This window comes from Python bivittatus, unplaced genomic scaffold (genome assembly GCF_059951505.1).
Source record: "Python bivittatus isolate LINGU-HERP-01145 unplaced genomic scaffold, Pbiv_v1 ctg000080_np1212, whole genome shotgun sequence".
In the NCBI taxonomy this organism is placed as follows: Eukaryota; Metazoa; Chordata; class Lepidosauria; order Squamata; family Pythonidae; genus Python; species Python bivittatus.
In genome coordinates, this window is record NW_028277035.1 from 70775496 (window position 1) to 70791738 (window position 16243).

Consider the following 16243-nt stretch of genomic DNA (forward strand, 5'->3'; position numbering starts at 1 on the left):
CCTATATGTTCCTGTATATTGTAATATGCAAGGAACGTTATGATTCAGGTTTTACTGAGTATTAATAGAAAGACATTAGAAGGTTAGGGTCTGGGATAGAGAAAAAGTAAGAGAAAATGAAAAATTAAGGCTGGATTTGGAAAATGAAACATTGGAAGGGAACATAAGCAGACAATGTTTACTTAAATTTCAAAACCTTCAAGCTATTTTACTTATATCACTGTTTTTCTAACATGGCCTGTCAGAAAATCTCTCAATTTATTTAGAACAGCCGCATTTATTCTTTGCATAATTGTAAGCAGCTAGAGGAGTTTCAGATGATAAGCAGGGTATAAATCCCAGTCTACCTGTAGGTAGACTTTAAAATCTATGAGAGGATTATCTGAATTGTTCATTATTGGCAAAATTGCTAATTGGTTCCAGATGTAACATCATTTTCACCATTGCTCTCTAGAGGAGATTGAAAGCTGTTATGAAATCAGCAGCTATAAATATAACTCTATAAATACTGTGCATATATGTTGAAAATAAATCCCACAGAGTTCAATTGAGCTTATTCCCAGGTAAGCATACAGAGAATGGCAACTTTAGAAAACAGTTCTGATGATTCTCTATGGGCTTGTCCATATTGCAAGATATGCTTATAACATTACATGCACACAGATACTTTATAGGAAAAATAAAAGTGTTTTATTTTTCCTATAAGGAAGTCATAACTCTTGGATTAATTAACTTCTAGTAAAGGATTCAAGAGAGGTGCTGTAACTGCTGGAAAATATGTGGAACATCTCATGCTAAATTCTGACTTTTCCACTTAAATTAATATGAATAGTAGCCTATAGAAGGCTGCTACTTAAAGCGCTGGAGACCTGCTCCTTGGATAATTCTGGGTAGGCAGACAAAAGGTCTAACTCAGAAGAGCAATTTCACTCGCTCGAACTTCTCTCTTCTATTAAGTTTTTTTCTTTCATTTAAACGTTTCATTCAAATGAGAACAATATGCTCAATCATTACATCATTTTTATCTCATAAATGATAGCAGGTACGTTGGAAGAACCAAGGAAACAAAAAATATGATACAACGTATTTTTTGTTTCCTTGGTTCTATAACCATCTTCTATACATTCTCACATTTTTTGTCTTTTTTTTTTTTTAGCTGCTATGCAGAGGTTGGACTGAAATATGCCGACATATATCTATCTTCTGTCACTTAACATAGATGGAGTATTAGATAACATTAAGCACATTGATAAAAATAAACCTTGTTAATTTTAAAGCACTGTCTCTGAGCTTCATCGTCCGTATGGAGGTTATGCTGCAGCCTGCCCATCCTGCATTGCTACGTCTATACATTTCTTAATCTTCTTGCATTGTCTGAACACAGGGCTGGGAGATGGCTTGTCAACCAAGCCATGCCCAGTCAAGGGTGTGTTGGAAAGAAATCTTACCAAGTTCGTTTCCAAGCCAGGAATAAAATGTGCAGGCAGTTGCTTGAAATAGAGATGAAGTTTATTTCCAAAAGCAAATGTGCAGAGTCAGTTGTTGGGGCGGCCACGCCAAGGCCTCCCCTTTATCCCTTTGCATAGAGAAACCTTGCTATTATTTTATTTTTATTCATTTTTAACCCTTTGCCCTGGCTATGGCGGGAAAACTGAACGAGAGGAGGAAGACAGTATGGTTGGGGCGGGGGGGAGACTTCCTTCTCACAGGCGAGTATGGTAAGTCTGAGAAAATGGCAGTCCAGGACTTGAGATTAAGAAAAGCATGGGACATTTCAACTGTAAAATCAGAGTATAATTTTCAAAGTTTTCCAGATACAGCACCTTCAGTGGATTCTTAAAGAAAGCAGTTTGATCTGGCACAAACCTTGGGTAAAGAAAAATCCTTTTTTTTTTCTTTTTGTCCCCTGCAGTTTTTTGCCTTTTAATTTCTGGCCAAATCAAGCAGTATATAAACATTGATGAAGCTTTGGAATTTCAAGCTGCACAATAAATAGTCCTTGGCCTTCAACTTTTTTGTGTACCTTCTCTCAGATCTAATGATCTAATGAGATCTAATTATGATCTAATCTTTTTTGGACTGGCAGAGAGATGTTGGGTGCTACTCCTTTTCATTTATATGATTTCCATGTTGGCGCTTAGTTTCTTGCTCTCTAGTTTGTTCAGCAGACATTTGGGCAGTATGGCTTTCTTTTCTCTTCAGAAAGGTGCATGGCTATCATTGATGGCCATAGCTAAGTATTGTATCTTTGGGAATTATTATTTTATGATGCTGATAAAATGGCTTTTTACTAATGTTTTTGAATGCTGCCACTTTATGGATTATATAGAATTGTTCTTTTTTGTTCCAGTTCTAGTGATAATTTTGCCACTTGTTTGCCTTATGAAATTAGGGAATGCGGGAGGGAGCTGGATGGTGAATGAGTCTCCTTTTGGAAGTAATTTATTCTGTTTTTAATTATTTTTAATTTTTTATGTTTTTTATATTTCCCAATTTTGTCATTCACCGAAGTATATCAAGTAGAACAATTATTTTTTTTATAAATCTACAGTATGATTAAGGGAAGTTTGTTAATATGATCTTATTTTTTTAGATTTATCTTTACTGTACTTCTGGGCTCTATCACATCTAACTTGAGGTGACTGTATCTTGATGCAGCATCCTAATTAGGAGAAGCAGCTGCAGATCAATAAATAGAGCTTCCACCAGAGTCTGTCCCTTGGAATGGAATCAAAGGTTGATTTTAAATCAATGAAGGCAACATATAAAGGGAAGTGTTGCCCATGTGTCTATTTTTCTATTAGTAATTGTAAGCTGGCACACTGCCCTCCCTAAATCCTGCTTGCTCATCAGCCAGGAGTTTCTCCTGGTCTAACCAGCGCAATAACTTAAAATACAAGAAGCTGGCTTGGTTTACCAGGCACACTTAGTATGCTAACTGGACAATAGTTTAAAGGGTTGTGCTGTTGCCATTCTTAGAGCAGTTACAGATGCTGTATCTCAAGTGCCTTAATCCACATGGAAACTAATATGATTCCTATGGAGGCAAGAGTTTGTGTTTGCCAACTCTCTTACTGGCTTAAACTTCTGTTTTCCAGTGGCTTATTGGCCCCATTAATTCTCCTTGCTGGCTTTTCATCAAGGTGGAAAGAAAAAAAAATATCTCAGTTGAGCAGTGTTATTGTGGGCTTTCTATCTACTCTATGTATGAGTGCATGCTAGATTTGGGAGCCTTCCTCTCTCAAAAGAAGAATTGCCTGTAAAATGGAGGAACTGTGCATTCTTCTCTCTGGAAGAAACTCCCTGCCCCTGTGTAAATGTTTCCTCCAAGGGCTAAGTTTGAAAGAGAAACATTATTCTGTTTCAACTTGATTCACTTTAGAACTCCAGCTCATAATCTCAAATGACACATTCAGTGTAGCTGCAGAGCGACAGGAAGATTGCCACAAGCTGTCCACAATTCCTTTGTGAGCTTTCCAGGAGGCAGATGGTTAATCGCTGTGGAAAGCTGCATGAGGTTGGATTAGATAGGCCTTTGGTTTGTTTTGGCAAACTGCTTGCTACAAACAGCCGCCTCTTGCTCAGCCTCATGCGATTGTTGTTTTCACGCACTTCTTTCAGATTTGAATGGTATGGTTTTTGGCTTAGTGTGCTGCTGTGGGAACTAAGTCAGTTGTGGTTTACTCAATAAAATATGATGAAACAAACCATTGCCAGATTTGTTTACTGGAATAAGAGTCTTTTCTCTCCAGGACTCTCTTTACCATGTGTGAAGGCATTTTAAAACAGCAAGCTTAAGTAACTGGCAAAATGGGGATGCTTGTTTAATTAGCTGTTGAATGGAAAGTGCGCTCATGGCTTATTTTGTAAGTGTGTGTTGTTTACACCTCCAAAACACCGTTCCTCTAAAACAGTAAATACAAGTTCTTCAGGTTGCATGAATAAACAAGCAAAATGCTTTGTTAACTATAATTAAGGTTTCCGTCAAGTAAGATTTTTTTTTGCAATAGCTTCTATTTTCATGCTATAATTAGGGTATCTAATTTAAGATTAGAATTTAAGGTACTTGAGTTCATTTGCATTTTCTGGAACAGTCACTTTGCCTTTAATGCAGATGTGTAAGTATAATTAATGTGGGCACTATACAATGCAGACATACCTTTCCAAATTTTCTATACATTCAAAGGTTATCCGCTACTTGAAGATACTTAATTTCTCATTGATGCCATTTCATTTGCAACATTTTCTTTGCATTTCCTTTTATCTGAGGCTTTCCTATATCACCATGCTGGTTTTCCCTTCAGGATACTTGGCAATGCTTCAGCATCATATTAGGAAATACTTCCCTTGTGTAATGAGGCATCTGTTGTGACAAGACCTAGTACTAATGCTCACCAGTGTCTTACTTTCTCTGTTTGATTTATTCATGCATGTATTTATTTGTATTGAAAATGCTTAGAACTAGATCTGCAGTGACAGCCATTTTCTGTGATGGCTCTAGGATTTCTTATCCATTTTTCTTCTTTTGTTGTTCATTCATTAAGTCATGTCCAACTCTTTGTGACCCCATGAACCATATCGCGCCAGACCTTCCTGTCCTTCACTGCCTCCCTGAGTTTGCTCAGTTTCATGCTCATTGCTTCAGTGATGCTATCTAACCATCTTATCCTCTGCCGTCCCCTTCTCGTTTTGCCTTCAATCTTTCCCAGCATCAGGGTCTTTTCCAAAGAGTCCTCTCTTCACATTAGGTGACCATAGTATCTGAGCTTGAGCTTCATTATCATCCTTTCAATGAGCAGTTTTTGTCTTCTTTGGAGCCTTCCAAATCAGGGTCTGGACTTTGTCTAGCAATACACTTTAGGCATTTAGGGTAGATAAAAGTAGTACTCCTTCTCACATTGCATACATTTGCTAGGATAAAATATGGGTGGCTGTTAAATAGACTTAGACAAATTTATGTGAGGGGTAAAATTATTGAAGGCTGCTAGTCATAAGAATAATATTTTACTGATTGTGGGCTGCTGATGGGCAACCGGAAAAGCATCTTCGGTTTATCTAGCCAGACTGTTCTCGTGTTCTTATCAAAAGTGTGTTTACAGTTAAATTAAAGTTGGATGGTGTTTAACCTGATAATACTTTGTCTTCATATATTCATCACTTATATTTTTCATTTATATAACCTAATAGGATCATGGCTTCTGAAAGTTGCTTAGGAACCAGTTTTTGGTATACAGTGGGGCAAAAAAGTATTTAGTCAGCCACCAATTGTCCAAGTTCTCCCACTTAAAAAGATGAGAGAGGCCTGTAATTTTCATCATAGGTATACCTCAACTATGAGAGACAAAATGGGGAAAAAAATCCAGAAAATCACATTGTCTGATTTTTAAAGAATTTATTTGCAAATCATGGTGGAAAATAAGTATTTGGTCAATATCAAAAGTTCATCTCAATACTTTGTTATATATCCTTTGCTGGCAATGACAGAGGTCAAACGTTTTATGTAAGTCTTCACAAGGTTTTCACACACTGTTGCTGGTATTTTGGCCCATTCCTCCATGCAGATCTCCTCTAGAGCAGTGATGTTTTGGGGCTGTCGCTGGGCAACACGGACTTTCAACTCCCTCCAAAGGTTTTCCATGGGGTTGAGATCTGGAGACTGGCTAGGCCACTCCAGGACCTTGAAATGCTTCTTACGAAGCCACTCCTTCATTGCCTGGGCGGTGTGTTTGGGATCATTGTCATGCTGAAAGACCCAGCCACGTTTCATCTTCAATGCCCTTGCTGATGGAAGGAGGTGTTCACGCAAAATCTCACGATACACAGCCCCATTCATTCTTTCCTTTACACGGATCAGTCGTCCTGGTCCCTTTGCAGAAAAACAGCCCCAAAGCATGATGTTTCCACCCCCATGCTTCACAGTAGGTATGGTGTTCTTTGGATGCAACTCAGCATTCTCTCTCCTCCAAACACAACGAGTTGAGTTTAGACCAAAACGTTCTACTTTGGTTTCATCTGACCATATGACATTCTCCCAATCCTCTTCTGGATCATCCAAATGCTCTCTAGCAAACTTCAGACGGGCCCAGACATGTACTGGCTTAAGCAGGGGGACACATCTGGCACTGCAGGATTTGAGTCCCTGGCAGCATAGTGTATTACTGATGGTAGCCTTTGTTACTTTGGTCCCAGCTCTCTGCAGGTCATTCACTAGGTCCCCCCGTGTGGTTCTGGGATTTTTGCTCACCATTCTTGTGATCAATTTGACCCCACGGGGTGAGATCTTGCATGGAGCCCCAGATCAAGGGAGATTATCAGTGGTCTTGTATGTCTTCCATTTTCTAATTATTGCTCCCACAGTTGATTTCTTCACACCAAGCTGCTTGCCTATTGCAGATTCAGTCTTCCCAGCCTGGTGCAGGTCTACAATTTTGTTTCTGGTGTCCTTCAACAGCTCTTTGGTCTTGGCCATAGTGGAGTTTGGAGTGTGACTGTTTGAGGTTGTGGACAGGTGTCTTTTATACTGATAACAAGGTCAAACAGGGGCCATTACTACAGGTAACGAGTGGAGGACAGAGGAGCCTCTTAAAGAAGTAGTTACAGGTCTGTGGGAGCCAGACATCTTGCTTGTTTGTAGGTGACCAAATACTTATTTTCCACCATGATTTGCAAATAAATTCTTTAAAAATCAGACAATGTGATTTTCTGGATTTTTTTCCCCATTTTGTCTCTCATAGTTGAGGTATACCTATGATGAAAATTACAGGCCTCTCTCATCTTTTTAAGTGGGAGAACTTGGACAATTGGTGGCTGACTAAATACTTTTTTGCCCCACTGTAGCTATCCCTTCCCTGTACCACATCTTCATCCTGTTGTCCGTCTCTTTTTTTTTTTTTGCTGGAAGAAGGGAAGGTAATGTATGTGTGGGCATGCCTCGATGTTTCTCTGTGAAAGTGATTTGAGTTTGTTTAAGGAAAAGATTGGCCTATGCAGATGGGAAATCAATTTTATAAATGGGCTAGTTTATTTTACAGGCAGCTACATTTCAATATATATCTTTTTGTCCTGGTCTTGCTTTTTTGTGGGGTGGGGGAATGTGACTTTTGGAAAAAGTGTTGTTGTTGTTGTTATACACAACAATGTGAAACCACAGCTGCCAGTCCCTTAGCTGGTGTTGGCCTTCATTCACATCAGGTTCTTCCCAAGAACCTAGAATGTCGCAATGTATCAGTGTAGTATATGTGCGGATCCAAGCAACAGGGCCTTTTGTAATTGACAGATGGAAATTTTGTCAATGCGCAGATTTTCTAAGTGCCGTCCAGGATTTTTTCATATGAATAGGATTGGATCAATAGAACTGAATTTGGTCTGAATAGAATTTTGATAGAATAAAATTATTATTATTGTTGGTCACACAGTCAGCCAGATGTTTAGACTGTCTTTGGCATTTTTATCCACCTATTAAGTCCTTCCCAAGGACCTGGGATAGGCAGATGTTATTATTATGGTTGGTTGCACAGTCAGCCAGATGTTTAGACTGGATTTGGCATTTTTATCCACCTATCGAGCCCTTCCCAAGGACTTGGGACAGACAGATGTGGTTGCTTGATGGTGTTAAAGGTATCGTCGCAGGATGTAAGCTGTTCCAAGTAAAGCTGCCTCTTGCAATTGACTGATGGTGATTTTGTCAATGTTGATGGTCTTCAAGTGGTACTCCAGATGTTTTGGAATTGCACTGAAGGCACCTATTACTACTGATACTATCTTTGCTTTCTTTTGCCACAGTTCTATTTCTATTTGCAGGTCTTTGTATCTTGTGATTTTCTCCAGTTCTTTCTCTTCTATTCTGCTATCTCCAGAATATCTCCAGTCTTCCTTCCTTCCTTCCTTCCTTCCTTCCTTCCTTCCTTCCTTCCTTCCTTCCTTCCTTCCTTCCTTCCTTCCTTCCTTCCTTCCTCCTCCTCCTCCTCCTCCTCCTCCTCCTCCTCCTCATCTTTCTTTCTTTCTTTCTTTTTTTCTTTCTTTCTTTTTTTCTTTCTTTCTTTTTCTTTCTTTCTTTTTCTTTCTTTCTTTCTCTCTCTCTCTCTCTCTCTCTCTCTTTCTCCTTCCTTCCTTCCTTCCTTCCTTCCTTCCTTCCTTCCTTCCTTCCTTCCTTCCTTATCTATCTATCTATCTATCTATCTATCTATCTATCTATCTAAAAAACTCAAGGCAGCAAACATACCTAAGACTCCCGCCTCCTATTTTCTTCACAACAACCACCTTGTGAGGTAGATTGGGCCGAGAGTGAGTGACTGGCCCAAAGCTGGCTTTCATGCCCAAGGGAGGACTAGAACTTATCATCTCCTGGTTCCTAGGCCAGCACTATAACCACTACACCAAACTGGCATGCACATACATATGTGCATATCACATGCACATATTTACTTTGTGGGCAGAAATTTTGGAATTGGCAGTCTGAGGTTGACAAACTGGGGAAAAGCAGGCATTGCATAGAGTTTTTATCTAGGATTATTATTTCTTCAGTCTATTTTTTTTTCTTTTGAGGAGAAGGGAATCTTAAATTAAGGTTGTTTTTCTTTTAAGTCGCTAACATAAATATGTATATGAGTGTTCAAATGTTTGTATCTAGATCAGCATTTCCTATAATCTGCATTCACATATGCTTAGTCATGGCTTGCTTTATCATGTTTTTGATAAATCACAATTGACTTAATTCACAACTTGTGTCCAACCATGGACCATGGCCCCCATGGTCTATAAGCCAAAATGTTCATATAACATTGATTTATTATTTATTTACACAATTTATATAGCTATCCATCTCAACCCTCTAGGCAGCTTAGAATTCAAAAATCACAAAATATCATAAAAATTATATTACCACAAGGCCCTTAAAAGATATCTCACCATCATAATCCTGCATGTGCAAGGCTCAACTATCAAGCTGGCCCCAACATCCTTAAAACAGCAGTGTCTTCAAGGCTTTCCAGAAGGCCGACAGGGTCAGGGCCATCCAGATCTCAGAGGAATGGTGCTCCATAGAGCAGCCACTGCGACAGACAAGACCCACTTCCTGGGTGTCACTAGATGGCATGGTTTCATGGAAGCAACCTGAAGCATACCCACCTGGTCAGTTCTGGTGGGAAAGATACAGTTGGGGTCAGGTGGTCTTGCAAATAAACTGGTTGTCCAAGTTATTCTTCAAGGTTGTCCAGATCAGGAAGCAGACTCCACAAGAAGACTAGAACTAAGCTTTACTGAGATAGGCTATAGTAATAGATTCTTGCAAAACTGATTGTGGCTTTTCCCCCCTCAGTTACAGTTGAGCTTTAAAAGCCTGGACAAATTAATGGAATAACACTTCTTTTGTCTTCAGGTCAGGTTGCCTTGTTATTTTTGGATGCTTTGGTTATTTTTGTTAGCATGGTAACAGTGATGCTGTTCATGAGATGTTTTTGAAATTAAAGCCTTTTATGACTGCAACACTTTGGTAAAGGCAAAGCCCAGATTGGATCACAGTCTATGCCCCTTTAGGTTCCAGTCACGGTATTACGTAATATTCTTTGTTTCATTTTTAAAAATGATCTTGCATTATTTTATATAGCGATATCTGTGTGTGTGTGTTGTGTAAAATAAAGCATATTAATTTAAACTAATCTCCCTCTCTCTAAGAAAAATAAAAAGATGTTGGAACAGAGACGCCAACCCTGCTGGGTCTTAACCAGCTGGGCTGATATCACAGAAGATAGGCAGTCCCTCAAGTAACCAGACCCTGTGTCATGTACGGCTTTATTGCTTATAATAGCTCTTATCATTATTAGGATTTTTTGTCAGTCATAGGGTTCTTAAAGTATTAAATACTTCAAGAAATATTTATTTTGTATATTTTTAATCTCACTGTGGAGAATGGTTCTGCTCTAGTTACCTCTTGCGAACAGCATATCCCTCATCCACTATTTTGTAACTATAAATGATACAAATCTAGCGGGTGTAATTCTGACCCTTCTGCTTGGCCACTTACAATGGATTTTTTCAGTTTCTGTAGCCTGAAGACACAACAAGACTAGATCTACCATATATATACTTTAGTTTTTCCTCCTTATCCAATAAGAATGGCCAAGAAAATCAGGCTGAGAGGATAAAGTAATAGTGAATTACTTTATTTTTTCAAAGAGATAGTGGCAAGATCTATTTTACTTTAGCTTTGGTTCTAATTATGGAATTGACCTTTTAATGCCTGGAAGAAGAAAAGGGATTGTAATCATTTAGTTCTGTTGACCAGGAAATCTAATGCACATTAGATCCCTTTCAATAAACAAAAAGCTGCAATGTTGAGAATTATTGGATTTTTAATTATATTAATTTTGCTTTTGCAGGGCTGAGGAGAATTCTTAGATCAGGTTTTAAATAACATATGCGTGCAAGGAGAACTAAAACTTGTTAAGAGTACTCAATTTTTTCTTAACTGTGTTATGTACAGTCAATCATGAACATGATAAAAGCTGCATAACAAGTTCAGAATTGTTGTCAGATATCAACCCTGCTCAGTTACTTCTTTTCCATCTAGAGAGGCATTTGGGCCTTTTAAATGTATGCTTGAAAGGGGCAGACAGATTCAAAACACCTGCTTACCCAGAAAATCTTGGATATGAGGTAATTGAAACATTTCAAGCTTAGCCACTGATCGTAATTATGTTGAATAAGTGAGGCCAAGTAGCCTCATAGGATTTTGCAGGGGGGAAGATGGGGCCTGCCCAGGAGTTTCCATTGATTTGCTATCCATTTATTTCAAAAGACAAATGCTACTAAATATTGCAGAAATGTCTAATTATGGAATGTTGAACTTTGGGAATTTGTCTGTCTAAAATAATGGTAAGAAAGAGACATACTGCTCAGCTTCAAGGAATACATCAGTAATGTTGATCCACCACCAAATCCATAATTAGACTAGTTTTCAGCAATGGACAAATTAATCAGAGAGGTTCAGCTTAAATCAACATAAATAGTACAGCTCTGTCCATGAAAAGAGGATATAATTTTACTAATCCCTTTCCATTTTCCATCCACCGTCACAAGTTCAATCTTGTCATCAGGTTCTTAGCTATATATTACACACTTACACAGGGAAGCTAAAATAGAATGCTGCATGTAGACTTGACAGAAGAAAGCAGCTATTAAAAACTGAAATAGCTGTTGTATTGAGGCTACAGCAATTATACTAAATTATCTTCCAACCATCCTTCCTGAAACAATGTGATTGTTTTTTCTTGCTTCAAGAACTAACTGTAGTTGGCTTATGAACAATGACACACACAGCCCTCCAAAATATCTATCTGAATTCCTTTGATTTGTACTTACAGTTAGCCTTGCATAGGTCAACAATAATCAGTGTCTCTCTGTCCACAGAAAGGACCTCCAAAAGGGTCTGACCGAGTGAAGAAAGGTGGGTCCTACATGTGCCATAAGGTAATGCTTTTCTTAAACATTTGTCTGATGTTAGTATGTGCAGGTCCTTATTTGGGTATCCAGTAAAAGCTTATAAAAAATGTGAATATTTGAAATCATAAGCCTATTGGAAGTGGTACTTCTAGATGAATAGACTGAAATCACTTGATGAACAAGTAAGCTCTAGTTTAAGTTGGTGTTTATTTGAGCTAAGATAAAACACCAATTGTCTTCTAATTTTAGCTTGATGGCAATTTAGCTGTCCCACTTTAACCTCCTTAAGACAGCAATGAGCTTGACAATCTTCTTTTTCCTCCAGCAGTCAACCTATATAACTGCCAGCTTCTGGGTTTAGAGTTTTTAAAGAATATCAGAGTGTATTTTTGAGGCAAAGGAAAACTGTTACGGCCATCGCAAGTACAACAAAAATTGGACCACAAAGTAATCTTCAGCAGGAAGCTATAGAGATGCAGCTTGAGAAGTGCTCCTCATTCTTCATCTACTTTTTGTCTCCAAGGTTTTCCACTACTCAACCCAGTGGTCCCTGCCTTAGGTCACGGCTAACAGTATGTTGAAATCCATTTCACCTAAGAGGAAATGAAGAAGCCAAGCTCTGCATTTTTTGCTGCCACTTGTTACTGCTTATTTAACACTATTCTTCTCCTTCAATTTTGCCCGTGAGTTTCTATGGCTGAGGATGAATTTGGCTGTTCTCACCCCTATTATGATTAGCTACAAACATTTTAGAATAATAGTATCTCGGGCAAACCCATATAGATTTTTTTTTAAGAGCTGAACCAGCTATGTTTAATGGAAAAAAATGCCTCTTAGTAGGGACACAGAAATCAAGGCCCGAAAGCTGGACACACACTCCCAAATCATGTCTGCAGCCACAAGGCCTCTCCAAATGTTGGCTTGCTTCCTTGTTTGTTTTATTAGATTTAGAAGGATGTCCAAATCTAAAATGACTTTGGGCAACTTACAAAGTTGAAAAGAGAAATAAGCAAATGAGAGCACGCGAGAGAGAATATATATGCCAGATAAAAGTAACCCCCCAAACCAGCAAAAAACTCCAAACTATAGAAAACCCATAAGGGGCTTATCAAACAGCCTAATTCCAGACCTGGAAATAAAGCCATGTTTTTAAAGCCTTCTGGGACTCTTGTAGGGTGGGAGGCAGATGAATTTCCAGGCAAGGCATTTAACTGTTTAACTGAGTGGACTTGGGGCATCTCACATCCTATTGGGCAGGCGGTCCCTCCAATAACTAGGCCCTTTGTCATGAAGGGCTTATAGATGACAATCAGCAACTGTAGATTCCAGATGGTCTACAAGGGCAGCCCCATGTAGAACATGTTGCAGTAGTCCAGTTGTGACGTGATGAGGGCATGAGTGACTGTCTGAAGGGTCCCCCAATCCAGGAAGGGGCACAACTGGAGCACAAGATGAACTGTGCAAATACCCTCCTGGCCACAGCTACCATCTGCCCTTGAGCAGTTCCTGCCCAATTGTAATTTTTAAAGTGACAGAAGGGAAAATGAATTAAAAACATGAAGGGTAATCATTTTAACTGCATTTAATTACATTAAAATTAAATCATTTTTGATTAAAATGATGCATGTCTTTAAATTAAAATATAATTCAAATTAAATTTAGTTCAGTTGATGCCCTTTTCTTTGTCTTGCTCATGTCTTGGACTGCAGGCCCCCACGCCCCCCTCAAAGGCCAAGCACATCTCCCATGGTGCACAAAAGGGAAAGAATTGCACTGAAGCCATTTCCTCTTATAGTGTATTTATCAGCATATGGAAAGTCGTGAAAGCTCTGCTTAAAAAGAGAACCTCTGGACAATTGGAGATAAATCCATTTTAAAAATGTTTACTCTTAGCAGTCAGAAACCGATTTGAAATAGTTCCTAAGCAAATGTTATAAATGAAAATGTATTCATGTCCCTATGTACCCATTTGGCTAATTCCCAGTGCAATAAATGCAAATGTTTTTGAATAATCCTGTGCAAAACAAAATGATGTTCCCTGTTTCATTTATTCTAATTAAAAATAATGTACTTTCTCCTTTAGTGCTTTAAAAATCCTATTTCATGAGCATTCTAAAATCTTTCTGAGTAACAGAGCCACCATTTTCTACTCCGTAATCAAGTATTCTAACCTCTTCTGCTTGATCTTATTTGGAGGTGAAATTAAAGTCACACATTAATTAGTAGATTTGATTAAATTAACAACAGGATATGGCCCATTTTTAGTCGACTGTACGCAGAGTAAGTTTTCTTTATTAAGGTTGCTAAAAGTCCCTGATAGTTTCAGGTCTTGAAAGTATAGTTAAATAGTACAGAATCTTTATGAAAAATTATTTGTCCCCAGTCTCTGTCCATTTTGAGTGTATAGGCATAATTAAGCTAAATATAAATCAGAGATAGCCAAGACTTCTTAACTTGCATTACAGTTATGTGAAGCACTTTTCCTCAAATATAAAAAGGAAAATCCAAGTGAATCTTTTCCCTCTATTTTTTAGAGTTGTATTAAGCTCCTGCAACTTGTATTTTTTTTTTTTTTTTGCTGTACTACGTTATCCGAAAAGCACAAATGCATAAGTTCTGCGTTACATTTTTTTTTAAAAAAATGTTGGATTTTGATCATATTCTAATTGCTTTTGTATGACACCAATAGAACAGGTAATAAGAGATAAAGTAACACTACTAGATCCAGAGTTATTAACTGCTGGCTTATTCTTGTTATTTTGCCTGCCAACAAATGCTTAGTGTGAAAATAGATCCACAGTCAGGCAAACTGTGACAATGTGTTATTTCAGGAAACATTTACACTAACAAAATCATTTTATGCAACTATATAAATATACATATTTCATGTTTGTATAGAAATGTTCTGCTTGGGAGAAGCAGCCATTGTACAAACACAATACTCCTTTTTCTCCAAACTTTCCTATGTTTTTGCCAATCCCAAATGTGCTACCATTGAAATTCTCCCTTGAAAAAGAAATCCAAATGTATGATATGCAAAATTATATATTTTAAGATATCATTTTCTTTATGTTTACATGACACAAGGCCTACTAAATTATTTTATTGGGACATATATCAGGTATAAACATAGGTTTACTTTGTCAGTCAGTGTGATGATTACACTTATGAAAGATACAAATATTACACAGAAGAACATATATAATGATCTTGTTTTTTGCTGATTGTGTCCATTATTTACAACTGTGGAGAAAAAATGAACATACCATTTGTAAAAGTAATTAACAACAACAAAAAAATGGTTTGTTGTCCATTACTGGCAAATTTCTGACAAGCTATATCAGATATCCTTTAAAAAAGGAAAATATTTATATATTTATATTTCAGATTTGGTCCTTGATATTTTTCTTGATATCCTTGAAAAAAACTTGAATTGTGCAAGACAGTATACTATATAAAACTTCAGTTTAAATTATGAAATTTTTTAAAAAAGTGTATTCAGTGTAGGATAAATCAGCCCTTTTTAGATTAAGCTAGAATCCAGGCATATGACCCTGATAAAAATTATATGGGATTTCAGTGTGTAGAAGAGTAAGTAGTAAGTAAGAAGAGTTTATCTTTTCACTTTAACTAAAATGAATGCATGATTGAAATGAATGAATTGGCCTTTGTCCCACTAAACTTTATGTCCCCAGAAAACCATTCAGGTCAGAGGTTTTTTTACATTGCAAATGGGCATTTTTTTCTTTCTTTTTCTTTTTCCAGAACAAATTCCTGGCAAAATATATCTGAAAATGTACAGCTAGTACCTATAAAAAGCAGCTGTCTGGAGAAGTAATGGCTCCATGTTTTACTTCTGATTTGTTTCTCACATTGTTTGTGCTTTTGCCCTTTGCAAAGATCCAGTACTGGGCATTTCTGCAATATGGAACAAAAATCTTTACTTTCCCCACTCTATGTCATATCCTACACATATCCTCCACAAACCATTAACTTTTCAGAACACAGGTGGAGGGCCATAGCAGTAAAGATGGGAAATACTGGATATTGTGCTTTCCATGAGCAGAACTTTCTACAAGTGCAAAACCACAACTGGATATTCTAAAACTGGAGATATCAACCTAGGCTCCACCAGAAGTTTTAGACCCCATCTTCGGTTGATTCCAACCAGCATAACTAATGACAAAGCATTGTGAGAGTTAAAGTCCAAAACATCTGCAGAGCATGAGTGTTTTGAGATACTAGGCCATTGCAAGACTGTGGACTAAAAGCCTCTCTCAATTATCATATTAAAGACAGAGTTGGCTTCTCTTTTTTTAAAAAAAAGATATATGAGGGATAGTCAATGCAGAAATAAGTGCCTAAAACAATAACCCCAGGATCATGATTAACTTGGTGATTGGGGGTCCTATGTATGGATAAAGAATGCATTTCTATCATTTTTCCATCTCTCAATGTATCACCACGACTACTCCCTGTCTGGCATAGATACTGTCACACTCTACTGTGACAAGACACTGAAATCACTATGGCAACAAAGATCTCCTTATTTGCCTACAGCTGCAATTCTCAAATGATAAAGTGGTTTCTTTCTCAAGGAAACTGAAGTGGTTGCTGGGAGGGCATTAGCAATCATGGAATAAAATTAAAGAGGCATTAAAAATTAGAGGAGGAAGTTAAAAGAAATGAACCTGTATCTTCCAATTAGTAGGAATCAAATCATCTTAGGCTGCCATGTGTTTTATCATGATGGGAAGCACCATTCTGGGGACCCTTTCCTATTCTGTGTAGTCTAGCTAAAAAA

At 37.7% G+C, this 16243-nt stretch overlaps 1 protein-coding gene across 1 annotated transcript in view; it reads left to right on the plus strand.

Moving 5' to 3' along the window:
• SUMF1 (sulfatase modifying factor 1) overlaps window positions 1–16243 on the plus strand; it is a 64786-nt gene that overhangs the window by 46496 nt on the left and 2047 nt on the right. Inside the window, exon 8 of the mRNA XM_088134327.1 lies at window positions 11407–11466. Coding sequence (XP_087990453.1) covers window positions 11407–11466 — 60 coding nt within the window. The remainder of the gene's footprint in view (window positions 1–11406; window positions 11467–16243) is intronic.